The sequence below is a fragment of the Sarcophilus harrisii genome, chromosome 2, assembly GCF_902635505.1.
Source record: "Sarcophilus harrisii chromosome 2, mSarHar1.11, whole genome shotgun sequence".
NCBI lineage: Eukaryota > Metazoa > Chordata > Mammalia > Dasyuromorphia > Dasyuridae > Sarcophilus > Sarcophilus harrisii.
The window spans coordinates 106079674-106095560 of NC_045427.1; the positions used below are offsets into that span (position 1 = coordinate 106079674).

General features: G+C 37.2%; 1 protein-coding gene across 1 annotated transcript in view; it reads left to right on the plus strand.

The window, feature by feature from the left end:
* Nucleotides 1-10397, plus strand: part of LOC100927735 — a 44038-nt gene extending 33641 nt beyond the window's left edge. Inside the window, exons 6-11 of the mRNA XM_031949251.1 lie at nucleotides 2690-2755; nucleotides 3850-3950; nucleotides 5444-5508; nucleotides 6075-6262; nucleotides 6812-6964; nucleotides 9288-10397. Coding sequence (XP_031805111.1) covers nucleotides 2690-2755; nucleotides 3850-3950; nucleotides 5444-5508; nucleotides 6075-6262; nucleotides 6812-6964; nucleotides 9288-9628 — 914 coding nt within the window. The 3' untranslated portion in view covers nucleotides 9629-10397. The remainder of the gene's footprint in view (nucleotides 1-2689; nucleotides 2756-3849; nucleotides 3951-5443; nucleotides 5509-6074; nucleotides 6263-6811; nucleotides 6965-9287) is intronic.
* Nucleotides 10398-15887: the final 5490 nt, after the last annotated feature.

Sequence of the window (15887 nt, forward strand, 5' to 3'; positions counted from 1 at the left end):
GTGGGGAGAGTTTTGTTTATTTGCTTTTTAAAAGGGACAGTATCTGAGGACCTGATGTTACGCTTTCATATTTATTCTCTAAGCAATAACGCCCTTTAAAAAACACTGGATTTAACATCCTGCTTGCCTAAAATTAGACACTTCTTGAACAAACAAAACTTGTCCCATCCTTTGTAGGGAATGGATTAAGGACAGGAAGAGAATGGTGGGACTGCAGATAACTTACTTTGGGAATTTCATTTTTAAACTGAACCTTTATAGATGTAGAAGAGGAGAAGGAAATTTCCTCTCTTTGCTTAGCAATAGTTTGGCAAATGGGAAACAGAACTTGGTAAGCTATCTTGACTACTCCTAGAAGCAACTATACCAGTTGTGCCTGCTCTGTGGGTGTTATTTTCCCACACTTGACATAGTGAGGGAACTGAATTACAGGAACTTGGTAATTTTTTAAATAAGTAATGCCTATTCATGGCTTGGCTGGCCTGGGAACCATGACCACCTTTGGCTACAGAATGGCTGTTCTGATGAGAGACTATTTATGGGATTCTGTAAGTGCACAACCCTCCTATATACCTCAGCAGGCTGGGACCAGTTATACCAAATTAATGAAGGCTTTTTCTCTACTTCTGATGTGATTAATAGTAGGGCTGTGCCAAAAACCACTACCACCATCACTGCCACCCTTCCCATACTCCCACATTCTCCCTGGGCAGGGTTAATGACCAGTAGTTGTGGTAATGTTAGCAGGCTATTTCTCCCCTCCTCTTCTACCCGATCAAGGGTTTGATGGGATTTATTATCACTTTTTCCATACTCCCTTTCAGACAGCCATAGTTTTAGCAGAGATCAAGTGCTGGGATTGTGCCATACCTTTTGCAGAGTGGAAATATAATAGGTTTATCTCTAGAAATTATCATGCTCTTCGGACCTTGTTGGGTAGTAGATCTGAACTGAAACCTATAGAGCTCTAAAAGCTTCCCCCCCCCTTTTCTCCTTTCCTTCTTTCCTTTTCTTTCCTTCTTTCTTTCTTCTTCTTTAGGGAGTTGCTTGAAGTTCAGAGAAGCTAATTAACTTGACCTTGATCACATAGCTATTAAGTGTCAGAGACAGAATTTGAACCTAACTCTTCTAGTCCTCAAGTTGAGCATTCTGTCCAACTAGCCATGTTATACCTCTTCTTCCAATAAATCTAATTAAAATTTAATTGGATATTTGAGTGGCAGGGTAGGGGGAATCAATGATTACATTAGGTGGATCACTGGAATGTGCTGGATCCAGATGGAGAATCTCATTATTAAATATTCAGGTTGAGTATTTACACCTCCAAAATTGGAAAACATTACAAATCATGGCTTGATTTGTTGTTCATTATCTAGATGTTTGAAAGAAATGATGAAAAGGCTGATAATTCAGACTTAATTTTGTGTTGTGATTTCTTTCTTTCTCTCTCATTCTTTTTCTTTCCTTCTTTGTTGTATGTGTGTGTGGGTGGGTGGACTGGTTCTTAAATATTTACCACTACACAGTTGATCTACAATCCATGAACCTCAATGTATTTGATTTCCTTTGTAATCTTATGTCACTTTATTTTAAAGCATTATTCTAAGAAGAAGTCCTTGAATCAAGAAAAGTTAAGAATTCCTAGTTTAGGGAGAAAAGGAGAAAAAAATGCTAAAATAGATATTAAGTTATCTATAGATACATATATATGTTTGCCTCATAGGGAAGTATGCAAATCAAATAAGTTTTGGATGACCAGGTGATTTCATACTCAGAGTCAGAAAGAATAAGTTTCAAATCTTGTTTCAGATATTACTGTGTCTATGATCTTGGGCAAGTCACTTTACTGCCTTCAGCCTCAAGTTCCTCATCTGTAAAATGAGGATAATATCAGCATCTACCTTCCAGGGGTATCGTAAGGATCCAATGAATTATCAAGTACTTTGTGAACCTTACATTGCTACATAAGTGCTATAGAGGTGCTGCTGCTAATGCTATATGTAAAAATGCTTTGAATTGGCTCCAGTAAGTATTTTGTAAAAGGACTGCCACAATGCAAGCACTATAGTAGGTGCTGGCAAAAAACTCTAGGTAAGAGAGGAAGCATTTATATGTTTATATACACACATGTATGTATATGTACACAATATACACCATACATCTAAACATACATGTATACACGTGTACAACATATATATTATGCACTGATATATACATCATGTATTATGTGGATTTCCTTATACACATGTGAGGATATATATGTGTATACACATACATATAAAACACTTTCCGAACTTTAAAATATTCCATATATGTTAGCTGTTTTTATGCCTGCATAGGTCCAAATAAACTGTTATGTGAAATCTAAAAAGAGAAAGGCTTTATATTAGGGTTTCCAGCAAAGTATGACACAAATGTGCATTGTTAGTACACAGTCACGTTTGAAAAGGAAATTCAATATATTCCTTAGCTAGCGGGCTGGTGAGAGGATTGATAGAGGGGAGTGAGAAGTATGGTAGGAATTATTCCCAGCAGGCATAAAGTATCCTTCATTCTAATGTGTGATTAATGGAAAACAGGTGTGCTAAGCCCGTCTTTGCTTGTAGAACAAGAATATAAAACTAATGTTACTCCTATTGTTCATTTTTTTTTTTTTTTTTTAACTCTCTATCCTTGTCACTTAATGTAGATGCAAGACCAACCTCCCCATCTTTTGGAAATGAATCTGTCTTAGAGTTCCAACATCATCCAGGAGGTAAGAGTTCAAAGGCAAGGACACTTAAGTCATATTAAAGATCTAATTGGGATTGAAACTCCAAGTTGTTATATTCCTATAGAACAAAGTAGTCTTAACTGGGGCGGAGTGATTGGGCAGTTGCCCCTGTGGTATTGAAATTTAGAGGATACTAACAAATCTGCATTATTAAGATTTTTTTCAAATCTAGACAATCGATAAAACAAGCTTTGATTGGTAGGATTGATAATTCTGATATATAAAAGCCCACATTGATATTTTAACAATTCAAAAGCAAAGATACTCGGACACTTGTGTTTCTTTAGCAGAAATATAAAAATTTAGCATCTCGTTATCAGGAATAGCTATTTAATATAGGAAGCTTCCAACTTCTTCCCTCTGATAGTAGCATAGCAAGTGCATTCATGTCTAAGCCTGCCAGCTTGCTCTTCCCACCCCCCTACCTACCTCAAGACAGCAGCCTCTGGTATCCGTATGTTTCTGTGTCCCCCCCAGTGAACAATATACTATATTCCCTCCCAATTAAAGGGAATCCTTGTCCCGAGGTCTTTCCCCCTCATTTTCTCTCAACATAAAGGTGATTATTGTTCTGGTATAAAGTAATCTTAAATTGGTTACTCCATCAATGAACACTCTCCAGGTAATATACTACATTTATTTCGGATTTTTAAAATCTAAGTTCTCTATAATTTCTTAATAATCATGCCTAACGTTTTATTTTTCACACTTAGATTGAATAACTATAAATGTAAAGTCACCAGTTTTACACATGCCCAAAGTGTTTTCTTATATGAAATATACATCTGATCACAGGTTCCCCTAAAGCAATGGTTCTCAAACTCTTTTTCTCAGTATCTTTATGGTATTAACAACTATTGAGAATATGTCCAAAGAGTTTTTGTTTATATGGGTTACATAATAGATATTTATCATAAATGGAAAAAAAACTAATTTTGCATTTGTAGACCCTCTGAAAGGATTTCAGAGACCCTCCAGGATTCACTGCACCACACTTTGAGAACCACTACTCTAAAGGGCTTAAGAAGAAGGGGGAGGCAATTAAGACTAAATGAGGCATTCTTTATGTCTGGCAGATATCCTATATGAAGTAACTGTTGAAATGGAACGCCAGGTAGAGGCTGCATACGATGCCTCTGAAGTGGAGAAAGTCTTGGTAGATTCATTTAACCAAGAGGTAAGATGTGTGGTGGGGCTAGGTAGATGTTCCAATGCTTGTCAGATTACAACATAGACAGACAAACAAATAAAAAACCCACTTTTTGTTGTTGTTTAATTGTCTGTCATGTCCTACTTTTTATTGGCCCCAAAGGGGGTTTTCTTGGTCAAGATACTAAAGTGATTTGTTCTTTCCTTCCCCACATCATTTTACAGATAAGGAAACTGAGGCAAACAACTTAAGCGACTTGTCCACACATATATACATATATACACACACATCTCCATGTAGATATGGATTCTTTAATGTTCTTCCTTTATAGTCATGGGAAATAGCATTAGTAGAGGAGTAAGGAGGAGCTATATTCCAGCTGGGAAGAACATAAAGATACAGGGATTTAAGTTTTGCAAAACACAAAAATACTATCTTATTAAAGCCTCATTATCTCATTTGATCTTCACAACAATCTTGGGAGGGGAGATGTTATTATTAGCCTCATTTTACAGTTGAGGAAACTGAGGCTGACAGAGATTAAGTGATTTACTCATGGTCACACATCTAGTAAGGATCAGATATGAATCCAGATCTAGGGTTCTATTACCTGTGCCACCTTCTTACCTCAGTGGGAAAACTGATAAAACAGATATATTATTTGGCCCATAAAACACATCAAGAATGGATTAGAGATCTTAGGGAAAAGAGCTTGAAAACATACTTTTTTTTTTCTTTTTAAGAAGGAAATTCTGATATGAATATTCCTTTTTTAAAAAAATAATAATTTTTTATCTTTCAAAATACATGCAAAAATAGTTTTCAACATTCACCTTTGCAAAGTCTTTTGTTTCAAAATTTTCTCCCTCCCTCTCCCTTTTACAGCAAGTAATCCAATATAGGTTAAGCATGTGTAATTCTTCTAAACCTATTTCCATATTTATCATGTTGCACAAGAAAAATCGGATCAAAATGGAAAAGAATGAGAGAAAAAAAAAACAAGCAAGCAAACAACAACAAAGGTGAAAATACTATGCTGTGATCCACATTCGATGAATATTTCAAATGTGATGAAATAAACCTACTAAAGTATTATAAAAAGCTGAGACAATTATGTTACTCTTTCATGTCAAAGTTCTGAATCATCAAATTACTAAGATTTTAGGTGAAAGCATGTTAATTAAAATTATTTAGATAACTGCTTAGAATCTCCAATTAGCCATCATAGCCTCTGGGATTGATTGACTTAATGACCACTTTTTTGAATAGGCAGTATTGTCCCAACAAGATTAACCATAAGTATTAAAAAAAAATAATAATCTGGAGGAAAGTAGCTACTTTCATCCCTTTAAGGATGTTATAGAGAGACACTACTTTGTGACAATTTCATGCCCTTGGGATCCCTGAATATAGAATCTATAAGTGGATGTTTTTTTGGCCTAGAATAAGCAGCTGTGAAATGGAACAAGACTTTGGGTAAAGATGAATTCATTAAGTGCATCTTTGGTTCCTCCCTGCAGATTGGAGAAAATCTAGGCCATTTTTCACCTGAAGCAGATGCATTCAAACTAACTAGAATTAAAAGGTGAGCGTAGGGGACTGGTTCTCCAACATTGTTAGTCATGGATTTATTCAAGATGGTATTACCATAATGATTTTCTTCTTTGGGAAAAAAAATGAGGCGTTATTTGCTGTTGTAATGCATGATTATTGTTTACCTGCAATAAAAGTAAACTCATAAAAACTAGCTCTGAAAACTAGACAGGATCAGGCAGGAGCTAAGTTTCTGATAACTTTCCTCCTGCCTTGTGTGAGTAGAGAGAAAGAACTGAGAATAAATTAAATGAGCCTGAGGCAAGGAGATATGCTACTACTAAAGTCCTAAGTAAAGCATGTTAACTTTTTTTTTGGCATTCCAGTATGAATGATAAAAATAAAATTATTATGTAGAAATCACAGAATTTAACATACTTTTCCATGCTGCTTACTAGAAAAGTAGAATTAAATCTACAATGGCCAAAATAAGAGATTCCCAAAAATATCATATATAGATGTATTGAATTTAGTATGGTTTTTTGTTTGTTTTTCCTTTATCATAAAACTTTATTCTATAACTAGAGGGTTTTTTTTCTTCCTCCATCATACTTGTAGAAAAGATACCTCAAACGTCACATTCATTTTCTGGCTGTTTCTGAGATCTAGTGGAAAAAATATGTCAGACAACTTGATGTCTCAATTTGGAGGATCTGAGAATAGTGCTCTGCAACTTCAAATAAGAACTTTCATCAGAAATACAGTAAAAGCTCTCCAGCTTCATCTGAAATCTGTCTCCATTCATGGTATGGGCCTGTGGGTACCAGTGATGGCTTCATTTAAAAAAAAAAAAAAGAATTGTATCAATATCTTTTGTTTTTACATTAACTAGATTTCTTCCTGTATCCCTCATCTCATGCCCAGAGCCATCCCTCATCACAAAGGATTCTTTTATGAAAGAAAAAGGAAAAAAAAAAAAAAAGGAAGAAGATAAAAATTCAGAAAAAATTATCAATACATCAAAAAAAAATCTGTTAGAAACAGTATTTTACATCTATGTCCACTCTCCCCTCCCCTTCCTGCCCAACCTCTGGAAAGGTGGGATTGGAAGGGTGATCATTTAATTTTAATAGTGTTTATTAAAGTAGACGATCTAGTAGCAGGTGCTTTGTCACTTCTGGGCAGATTCCCTTGGTATCAGGGCCACCGAGTATTGCAGGATATCTGATGAACCCTTTATACTCCTTTTTGTCTCTTTAATTATGGGGAGAGTGAGGTGACAAAGTGTATCTAGCCCATTAGACAGATTACAAGCTGTCTTCTGGTGTGATATGACCCCGATTTTTTTCTCTTAGATGTGAATGAATGTGAAATTGGCCTACAACAATGTGGTGAAGGGGCTGAGTGCTTCAATGGAGTTGGTACTTACTTATGTCATTGCAAAGAAGACTATGAAGACCATTCCCCCAAGCAGACTGGTATCCTATGTATCCATGTCCCTCCTTCAGGTATTGGAAAATCAGCACTTTTCATGGTGCATACTACTTGTATGGAAACCAGAGACCAAAGATGAATTGACTGTAAATCCTAGGATCATAAATTGAGAACCTATTCACACTTTCATTTATTTTTTTAATCTTTAAAAAATTAGTCAATCAGCAAACATGTATTAAACACTTGCTATGTAGTAGGCATAATTTTTTTTCCTGAGGCAATTGGGGTTAAGTGACTTGCCCAGGGTCACACAGCTAGGAAGTGTTAAATGTCTGAACCCAGATTTGAACTCTGGTCCTCCTGACTTCAACAGCTGATACTCTATCCACTGTGTTACCTAGCTGCCCCTCATAATTTTTAAAAATTAAATTATACTATGCGACCCTGGACAAGTCACTTAACCATAATTACTTCAAAAAAACCCCCATAAGCACTAAAAAATTAAATTACAGGTACTTCAACACCATAAAAACATTTCTTACAATATAATTAAATAAAATAAGTTAATGTATTGATCATTTTGAATAATACATGTCTTATTCTTTACCTTATAGCCCAGTGGCTATCATTGGAATCATGCTTTTTAGTCTGTCCTCTCAGATCATGGTTGGTCCTTGCATTAATAAGAGCTTTGAAGTATTTCAATGTTTTCCTTTATTGTAGTCCCTATAGTAGTTTATAGATGAAAGAACTGAAAGAAAGGCAAACTTTTTTTTTCTTTTTTTAAATAGCAAGTAACAACCACAAAAAACAAAACAAAAAAAAAGCTGAAGATACTATGCTTTGGTCCACATTCAGTCTCCATAGTTCTCTCTTTGGATGTGGATGGCTCTTTCCAACACAAGTCTATTAGAATTAGGCAAATTTCCAAAGGGTAGCAGAGTCAGTATTGAACCCACATTTTCTGGTCCCATTGAGCCATGTTGCTACTGATCATAAAAGTACTTTGTAATATAAATGGTGAAAATCTTTCATTTTTCACTTGTTTATTCTAATTCTGGATTTATCCTTAAGTGCTCATGGGATCATAGTTGGTTCTGAGCCAGTTTTCTAAAAATTCTTTCTCCTCCATAATATTGCTCTGTTTAGGAAGGAAACAATATTAGTCTTTTTCCACCTTCTCCCTCCGTTTTGAAAATTGAGTTTATGGTTTTCATATAGCTCTGATGTTCCTATGGCTGTAGCAGCACAGGCCAGAGGGAACTCTGAGTAATAAGCAACTTTCTCTAAATTTCTCTGAAGTATGGTAATTATGGACTCAGTAACTACCTGTCTCAGTCTAAGTTGGAATATTTTACAAGCTAATGATTGATCTAATTAGTATAGCCATGTCTTTTATCTGCCATGTTGCCTATGAGAGATTTCATTCTATCCATCCCAGTGAGATGTCGAACTTAGAAACCCAGATTTGAAGTATGTCCACAGGGAATGATAATCTTAATTTTAATGAGAGTTCATGAAAGCATCTGTTAGCTTGAGCATTAGACTGTTCACCACCTGTTATATATCTCTCTACAAAGGATTATCATTTTAAACCTTGATAACTAGATATGTCCTTTCCAAATATGGACTATCAAAGCCAATGCTGGATGACATCCCTCAGGTGGAAATGTAATCTAGTCATCCAAGAAATTTTAAAGTACCATAAATAAGCAAGCATTAAGAGCAGAATCTTGAATCAATGAATAAAAGAATATAAATTAAGTGTCTAGAATAAATATTGGGATCTGAGCTAGAAGCTAGAAGTACAAAGACAAAAAGTAGTAGTCTCTCCTTCCAGAATCTTATGTTCTGGAGGGATAGACATAGTAGTTGAACTTTAACAGGTACCTAGGTTAAGCTTTAATAAATTGTTTCAGATGTTATTATGATGGTGAAGATCAGATTTCTTGATGAATGTGGTGATAGTTTCCATTCCTTATTGACTATAGTGGTTTAGGCTCTGAATGAGAAAGGGTGCTGAGTGGATTACCTGGATATCACATTACTGTGTAGCCCTGGCCAAAAGCCATCTTGAAAAAGACCATTTCATCACTGGATGTGAGGGGAGCCAGGGATTACTTTTCATTTTTTGTTTTGATTTTTAGGGAGGAGGTAGCAATATGCTGACCTCAGATATCAGCTCAGGAAAACCAAATCTTATTCTCTAATTCATTCCTTACTTAAAATGTAAGGCCTGGAGAACTCAAATATGTGTCTAAATTCTCTTCTGCTACCTGATGAATTGTGTATAACTCATATCCAAGGGATGACCCTTCTCCCCATTAAAAACGTATTTTGTTTTGTCTCATCTGATTTTAATTTCAGTCTTGAATCATCATTTCTTCCCTCTTTCAGGAGTTGGATTTTATTTCAATTATCTGGATCTTCTCATCAGTGCCACTGTTTTTGCCACCATCCTCCTCATGCTGATAATAAGTTTTGTGTGGCTGGCAAGCAGAACAACCCAAAAGAAGAGAGATTTTTGCCTTCAGGAGACAATGTCCTTGGAGGGTTTGTCTGCATTACCACAGACCCAAACCAGATCTCACTCTAAACTGAGGAAATTCACTAAATATGCCCTCTACAATCCCTATGAATCCAAGCCCCAAGCCAGAGTCATGGATGGCTCCCTGGAACAAATACCTTACCTAAGCAAAGACTCTCATGTGTGTATGGAACAGTCTGAAAGTCTCTAATAATGAGTTAAGGAAAATTTATCCATTGTTCCTCTGGTCTCCTTTGAGTCAGGTGGAGGAAGGAGGTAACTTGTCTGTCAATGGTTGTAGGTGACTAATACTCTTTTCTCCAGCACAACAAAAAAAGACACTGAACATTTTTGAGGAAAGAGGGGAAGTCTTTCCAATGAGAATTTCTGATTGTAATTCAGCTTGTCTTTTTTATTCCTTCCTACCTGATTTATACTTTTTTGGCTCTAGATTCCAGCCTCTCTAGGTGAAGGAATTCACATATTTGTGTCTTAGCATCAAGACTTTCACACTAATTCCTGTAATGAGCAAAAGCACAAAGCTAATGATCTGGAAACTTTTGTGCCATTTGACTGAAGTCTGTAGGAAACACCTAGGGTTCCAGGAAATGGAAGGTCTACTATACCTATTTCCAAAGCTGATGAATGAGTCCTGTGACTTCTGAGGTTGCCCAGGTTAAAGTGATGTTAATTTAGCACAGTTTGGAAATTCTTATTTGACCAGAGTACATTTTTATATGATGAATTAAAAAATAATTCCCCACTGGGAATGGGGAAAGAAAAAAGCCTTGGTATTCAAGAATAATTCTCTTTGTATCCATCATCTTTTTTTTGTGAAGTTAGAAATATATGTATGTGTAGAAAATTTCTTAATTCTTAGTCTGATTGATTTGATTTTTTTGTCTTAAATTCTCTGTTTCAAGAGATAAATTGTGTGTTTTCCATTAAAAAGCACTGTACTGTTAGTTTTTTTGTTTGGGGTGGGTTTTTTTTTTTTTTTTTTTTTTTGGTTTTGTTATTGTTTTTTGGCTATGGTTACTTGTACAGAGAAGCTGCTTTGTCTGATTTAGTAGTTTCCTTGTAAGGTGATGTTCAAATAAAATATACTTTTTTGGTAAAAGATTTTTTTTTCTTCTAAAACTTTATAACATGGTCACATTTTTTATCAGGTTGCAATGTAGGCACAGAGAATGCTTACACAAGCTGTTGAGAGGACACTCTATAATACAAGGGGCATCATAAGCATTTGAGATATTATGCAGAATACAGAAGAAGACCTGAACTTATACTCATTTTGGCTTTGAGTGAGCTTATACTGATGGTTGTTTCTCTCTGTTTTATAAAACAAGGATGAAAGTAAGTAACTTTCAATATGACAAATATGGAAATATGTTTGAAAATATTAATCATGTATAACCTATATAGGATTGCTTACTATCTTGAGGAAGAGGGAGGTAAGGAATGAAGGGAAAATTTTTTTAAACTCAAAATATTACAAAAATGAATGTTAAACTATCTTTACATGTAATTGGAAAAAATAAAATACTATTGGGGAGAGGGAGAAGAAAGTGATCCTGGCTATGTCCAGTGGGAGCTTCATAGGAAATTAAAGTTATCTGAGGCCCCTGAGGATGAGAAGAATTTAGAATACTTTTTTCCCAGGACAGATGAGAGGAAGGAAGGAGGAGAGTTGGGGGAGAAAACATGAGTAAAACCACATATATAGTGCTAATGTACACTTTTAGAAATAAGTAAACAAGAGGAGATGGCAATCCACTCCTCATTGCCCTACTCCAGCTGTGTTCCTGTGCATGAGATTTTCAAAGATACAAAGAAGAGGTAACTAATACTTTTTCCCCCCTCTTCTCCCCTTTTCTCCTCTCCTCTGTTATAAACCTAAATGACCCTTCTGAAGAAGTATTCCAGTAGCCAAGGTGAAGGTATTGTACACACTGGCTCTTCTTGACAGATGGGCACGCCACAGGTTCTAAAGCAGGACTAACAGCTGGAGGAGTGAAGCAAGTTTTGCCTTCTCTTTATATTCCATTTCACTTTGTATTCCACTCACAACAAGTCTATGATCAGAAGAGAAAGCTGTGGTCAAGACAGCAGTGTTGGTTAACGTGATGGGCATTTGTAATCAGTTGTAGGAAGCAGAAAGACTATTTCGCTATGTATGTGGGAGAAGTTTTTTGAGGAGGAGTATTATAGGTACACAGAATAGCTCTTTAAAGCACACGGTGTATCCAGTCATCACTTTTGAAGAGCAGAATTGGTGAAAGAGGGGGTGGGATGGGAAATTACTCCACTGTCATTAACCATACCAACCACTTGTTAAGATTTAATTTCTCTGAGTCTTTGAAAACTTCTCAGGAGGAGTCTTCCTCCATTAAACACTCAAATATCCAGTCTAATCAGTGCCTTGCTTGACATCTAGAAAAAAAAAAAAAAAGTCCTAGTCCGGGGAAAAGGGATTTTGATGGAGAGAAAGATAGGGGGAGGGAATGAGAGACAAACTCTGCCAGTTTGGAGGGATTCCGTTGCTGAAGGGTTCATTCAGATGGACAGCCAAACTTTATATCATTAAAAAATTCTATGTAGAAATTAGTGCATGACAAGCCAAGAGGGGAATTTCAAATCTGCTAATCCTATGATAATGAGGCCACAGATCAGGGACAATTTTTCACTCATCATTCCAGGAAATATACTTCTTTTCTTTTCCTTCTGTCTTACTGTGTACTCCCATTCACCTCTGCTCTTCCTTTAACCTCCATTTGGTAACCTGGCATCTGAGAAACTTGGTTTTTAAATACTTTTATAACTTTATTTTAATATATTTCCTTTGATCCCATGTGTTTTATTCCATAAGCTTAAAAACATTATTCTGAGAAGAGATCCATAGGTATCACTGTACTGCCAAAGGGGTCTATGACTCAAAAGAGATTAGGGACTCCTGTCTAAAGTGAAAGAGTATCATTCACTGGAATTTAGGAGGTGGAAGAGAATTTGGAGTTCATCTAATCTAGCTCCTTCATTTTACAAATGGCAAACAGGCTGTGGGGTAGTGACTTGTCTAAGAGCATTTACAAAGTGGCCCAAATAGGACAAAATGCCAATTTCCTCCCCCTAGCCCTCCTTTAGTCTCTTGACTGCTTTTATGGATAGTTGGGTACCAATCATGATCTGAATCAGGATCCAATTCTTTTGGGGGGCTTTTAGCATTTGGCTGCACATTACTTAACTCTGAGCACATGCTGCCGCCTTTTTAATCAAGGCGTGTGCTTAAATACTCCTATTAGCCTTCTCGGAGAATAATCCCCTACTTCAAATTCCCGAAGGCCACTTTTCTGTGTAGTGATAGAGGGCTGAACCTGAAGTCAGGAAGAGCCGAGTTCAATCTTGGTTTAGACACTTGCTGGTTGTGTGACCCTGGACAAGTCACTTAATCCTGTTTGCTTCAGTTTCCTCATCTGTAAAACGAACTGAAGGAAGATAGAGCAAACTACTTCAGTATCTTTGCCAAAACACCCCAAATGGGGTTGAAAAGAGTCGGACACAGCTGAAAATGTCTGAACAACCACAGATACTTATTAGGTATATGATGCTTTAACTCTATTGTTAAATACTGCGGTTTCATTAAATGTATGACATCTGATCCTTTTGTAATAGATTTAGCATATTAACTAAATCATGCCATAGTAAGAGCACATTGACTCAAGGACAAAAATTTCATGTAGCTAGTGTACTTCTTTTGTAAAATTAAAAGTGTAAACTGTATACTTTTAAGGGACATAGGTGTGTGACTTTGGGCAAGCAGGCAAGTCATTTAACTTTTGCCTTAGTTTCTTTAATTGTAAAATGAGGATAAAAGAGCATCTATGTACTTCTCAAGGATGTGGTAAGACTCAGATAAAAGAGGATTTTTAAAGCATTTAGCACAATGTACAATACACAGTAGATGCTTACTAAATATTCCTCTCCATCTCTCCTCCCTCATCTTCCTTCTTTCCTTTCTTCCCTCCTTCCCTCCTTCCCTCTTTCCTTTCTTCTTCCCTTCCTTTCCCATTCCCTCTTCTCCCTTCTCTCCTTCTTCTCCCTTCCCTCCTTCTTTCTTCTTTCCCTCTTTTACTCTTTCATCTTTCCCCCCTTCTTCCCTTCCCTCTCCAAATCCACATTTTACTGTGGAATAACTGCAATCTGCCAAGAGTCCAGCAGAGGTCAGCATCCCCCACAGAAAGAGCCGCTGACCTGTTGCTGGCTTCCAGAATTGGGCTACTCCAACCTTGGCTGTTTTCCCACCTGCATCTCCCTGCCACGACTTGGGCTTCACCGCTAGATCTCCCCGCTGCTTTGTTTACTGAAGAGCAGCCCGGAGTTTCCGCTTCTAACCTCAGTAGCTCAATTTTCTCATTTCTCTCTAACTCCACAGGTCAGTATTTTTCCATCTACCCAACAGGAAAAGCAACTCCAGCCAATCCTATTTTAAACACTTGGGAACAGAGACTCGGGGGAACAAGCCAACGCAGATGAAGTCCCGTGGTGCTTTTATAGGGGAGCAGCGGGTGGTGCCATGAGGAACATGTATAAAAGAGGAAACTGAGTTAAAAAAAATATTAAATGACTCATCCGAGCCAGCTTCCACATTAAGTGATAAAACTGAGATTCAAGCTAGGTCCTCTGACTCCCAAGACCTCTTTCTTCCCACTGGAAGCTGTAGAGAGTTCTTGTTTGGGTACAGGTTGAATCAGTTCTTACCTCTTATTGTGTCGTGGACCCCTCAGGCAGTGTGGTGAAGCGTAAATTGTTTTTAATACATAAAAGAAAGTACATAGTATATAACAAAGAAAACTAATTATATTTAACCGATGATGTCTTTTTTTTTTTTCCCCATCCAAGTTCACACACCCTCTGACTCCTTGGGAGTCCATGGACCGCATGTTATGATCACCCAGATTAGAAAGACACAGATTCCTTTCAATTTTGTGATTTTTTGAAAAGGAAGTGTTGGGTGCTTTGAGGTGAGAGAAAAACAGACAGCCAGGGGAATAGAGCCTTATGAATCCCTTCATAGCAAGAAGTCCACAGAAAGAGCCAGGGAGGGGTCCCTCCATTATGGAATCACCCATAGAATGACCAAACAAATAGGATGGACTTTTTTCCCTCTCTTTATTCCTCCCTCCTTCATCTTTCCCCTCCTCCCTCCCTCCCTCCCCCCCCTCTCTCTTCCTTCCTCCTTCTCTTCTTCTTCCCTCTCCTCTTCTTCTCTCCCCCTTTTCCTTTCTCTTCTTCCTTCTCTTCCCTACATCCTTCTTCTCTCTCCCCCTCCTCCTCTTTCTTCTCCCTAAAGACTGCTAGGAAGCAAAGCTAAATACTATGTGAAAGTGACTTTTGTCGAAAATTTAGGTATAGGAAGTACCTGACAGAAAATTGAGTCGAGTGTGGAGAGTAAAATTCTAGGCAGTTTCATGGGTGAAGTTAATTAGTAATCTACTTATATTTGTCTATATTTGGTCTGAAGTCCCTGCTTCTTTGGGGAAGAAGGAATTTGCTCCCTCACTTTCCCATAATTATTTGTTCTCTTTTTTTGTGTTACTTCCCTCCACTAATTACATCCTTCTTGGTCTATTGAAGGGATGTTAGCATGTTGATGGTGATAAGTGAATCTGTGAAAATAGGCACTGTTTGATTTAGTGGGAAATCCCTTTGCCATTTTCCCATAACCTCAGCATCTCATAACCTGAAAACATCCCCTTTTGTACAGGAAGTTGGGTATGAGAAGTATGTCTGCTGCTTCTATCATTGGATGACCTTGGACAAGTCATTTGATCAATCCCATAAATCATTTAACTTCCTGCAATCTTTCCCAGGGAAAGATCATCTGTCTTGTCTCATCTGTCAAATGGGAGACTGGAGGGGGAAAGGATTGCATTAGATCAAAGCTTTATTTATAGGTAATTATCCTTATGTTGCTCCTAAATGATATTTTCTTTACATTAGTGGCTCAAGCCATGGTCACTTTCCATTCCTAAGATTTTAAGAACCTATGAACCTAGGATGGGCCTTCTTCCAATAGAGCCTTTGGAGGCTGTTGGGCCATCTGTTCCTCTCTATTATCTGGGACAACTACTGCCAAAGGGCCTGTGGGGATTTGGATCCCACAAGTCACTGCTGGTGACTTGCTATTTCTTTGCTCCTGGGAAAGTCCATATTTTAGTCTTTGTCTTCAGCACTAATTGATGATTTGCTTTCCTTCTGCTATTTTGTTAGTAATTTGTTCTATCTTGTTTGCTTGCGTGACCTCCCATAAATTATTTAATATCTGATTCCTTCCCTAGGCAAGCCCTCTGGTGAAAATTCAGCAATTCCCTTTTTGTTGTGATAGTTAGGGTGTGGCAGTGGTGAGTCACAGATGACTGAAGGTTGTGGGGTGGCTCTCTGAGCTTAAAAAATATTACGGGCCAAATGTTCTC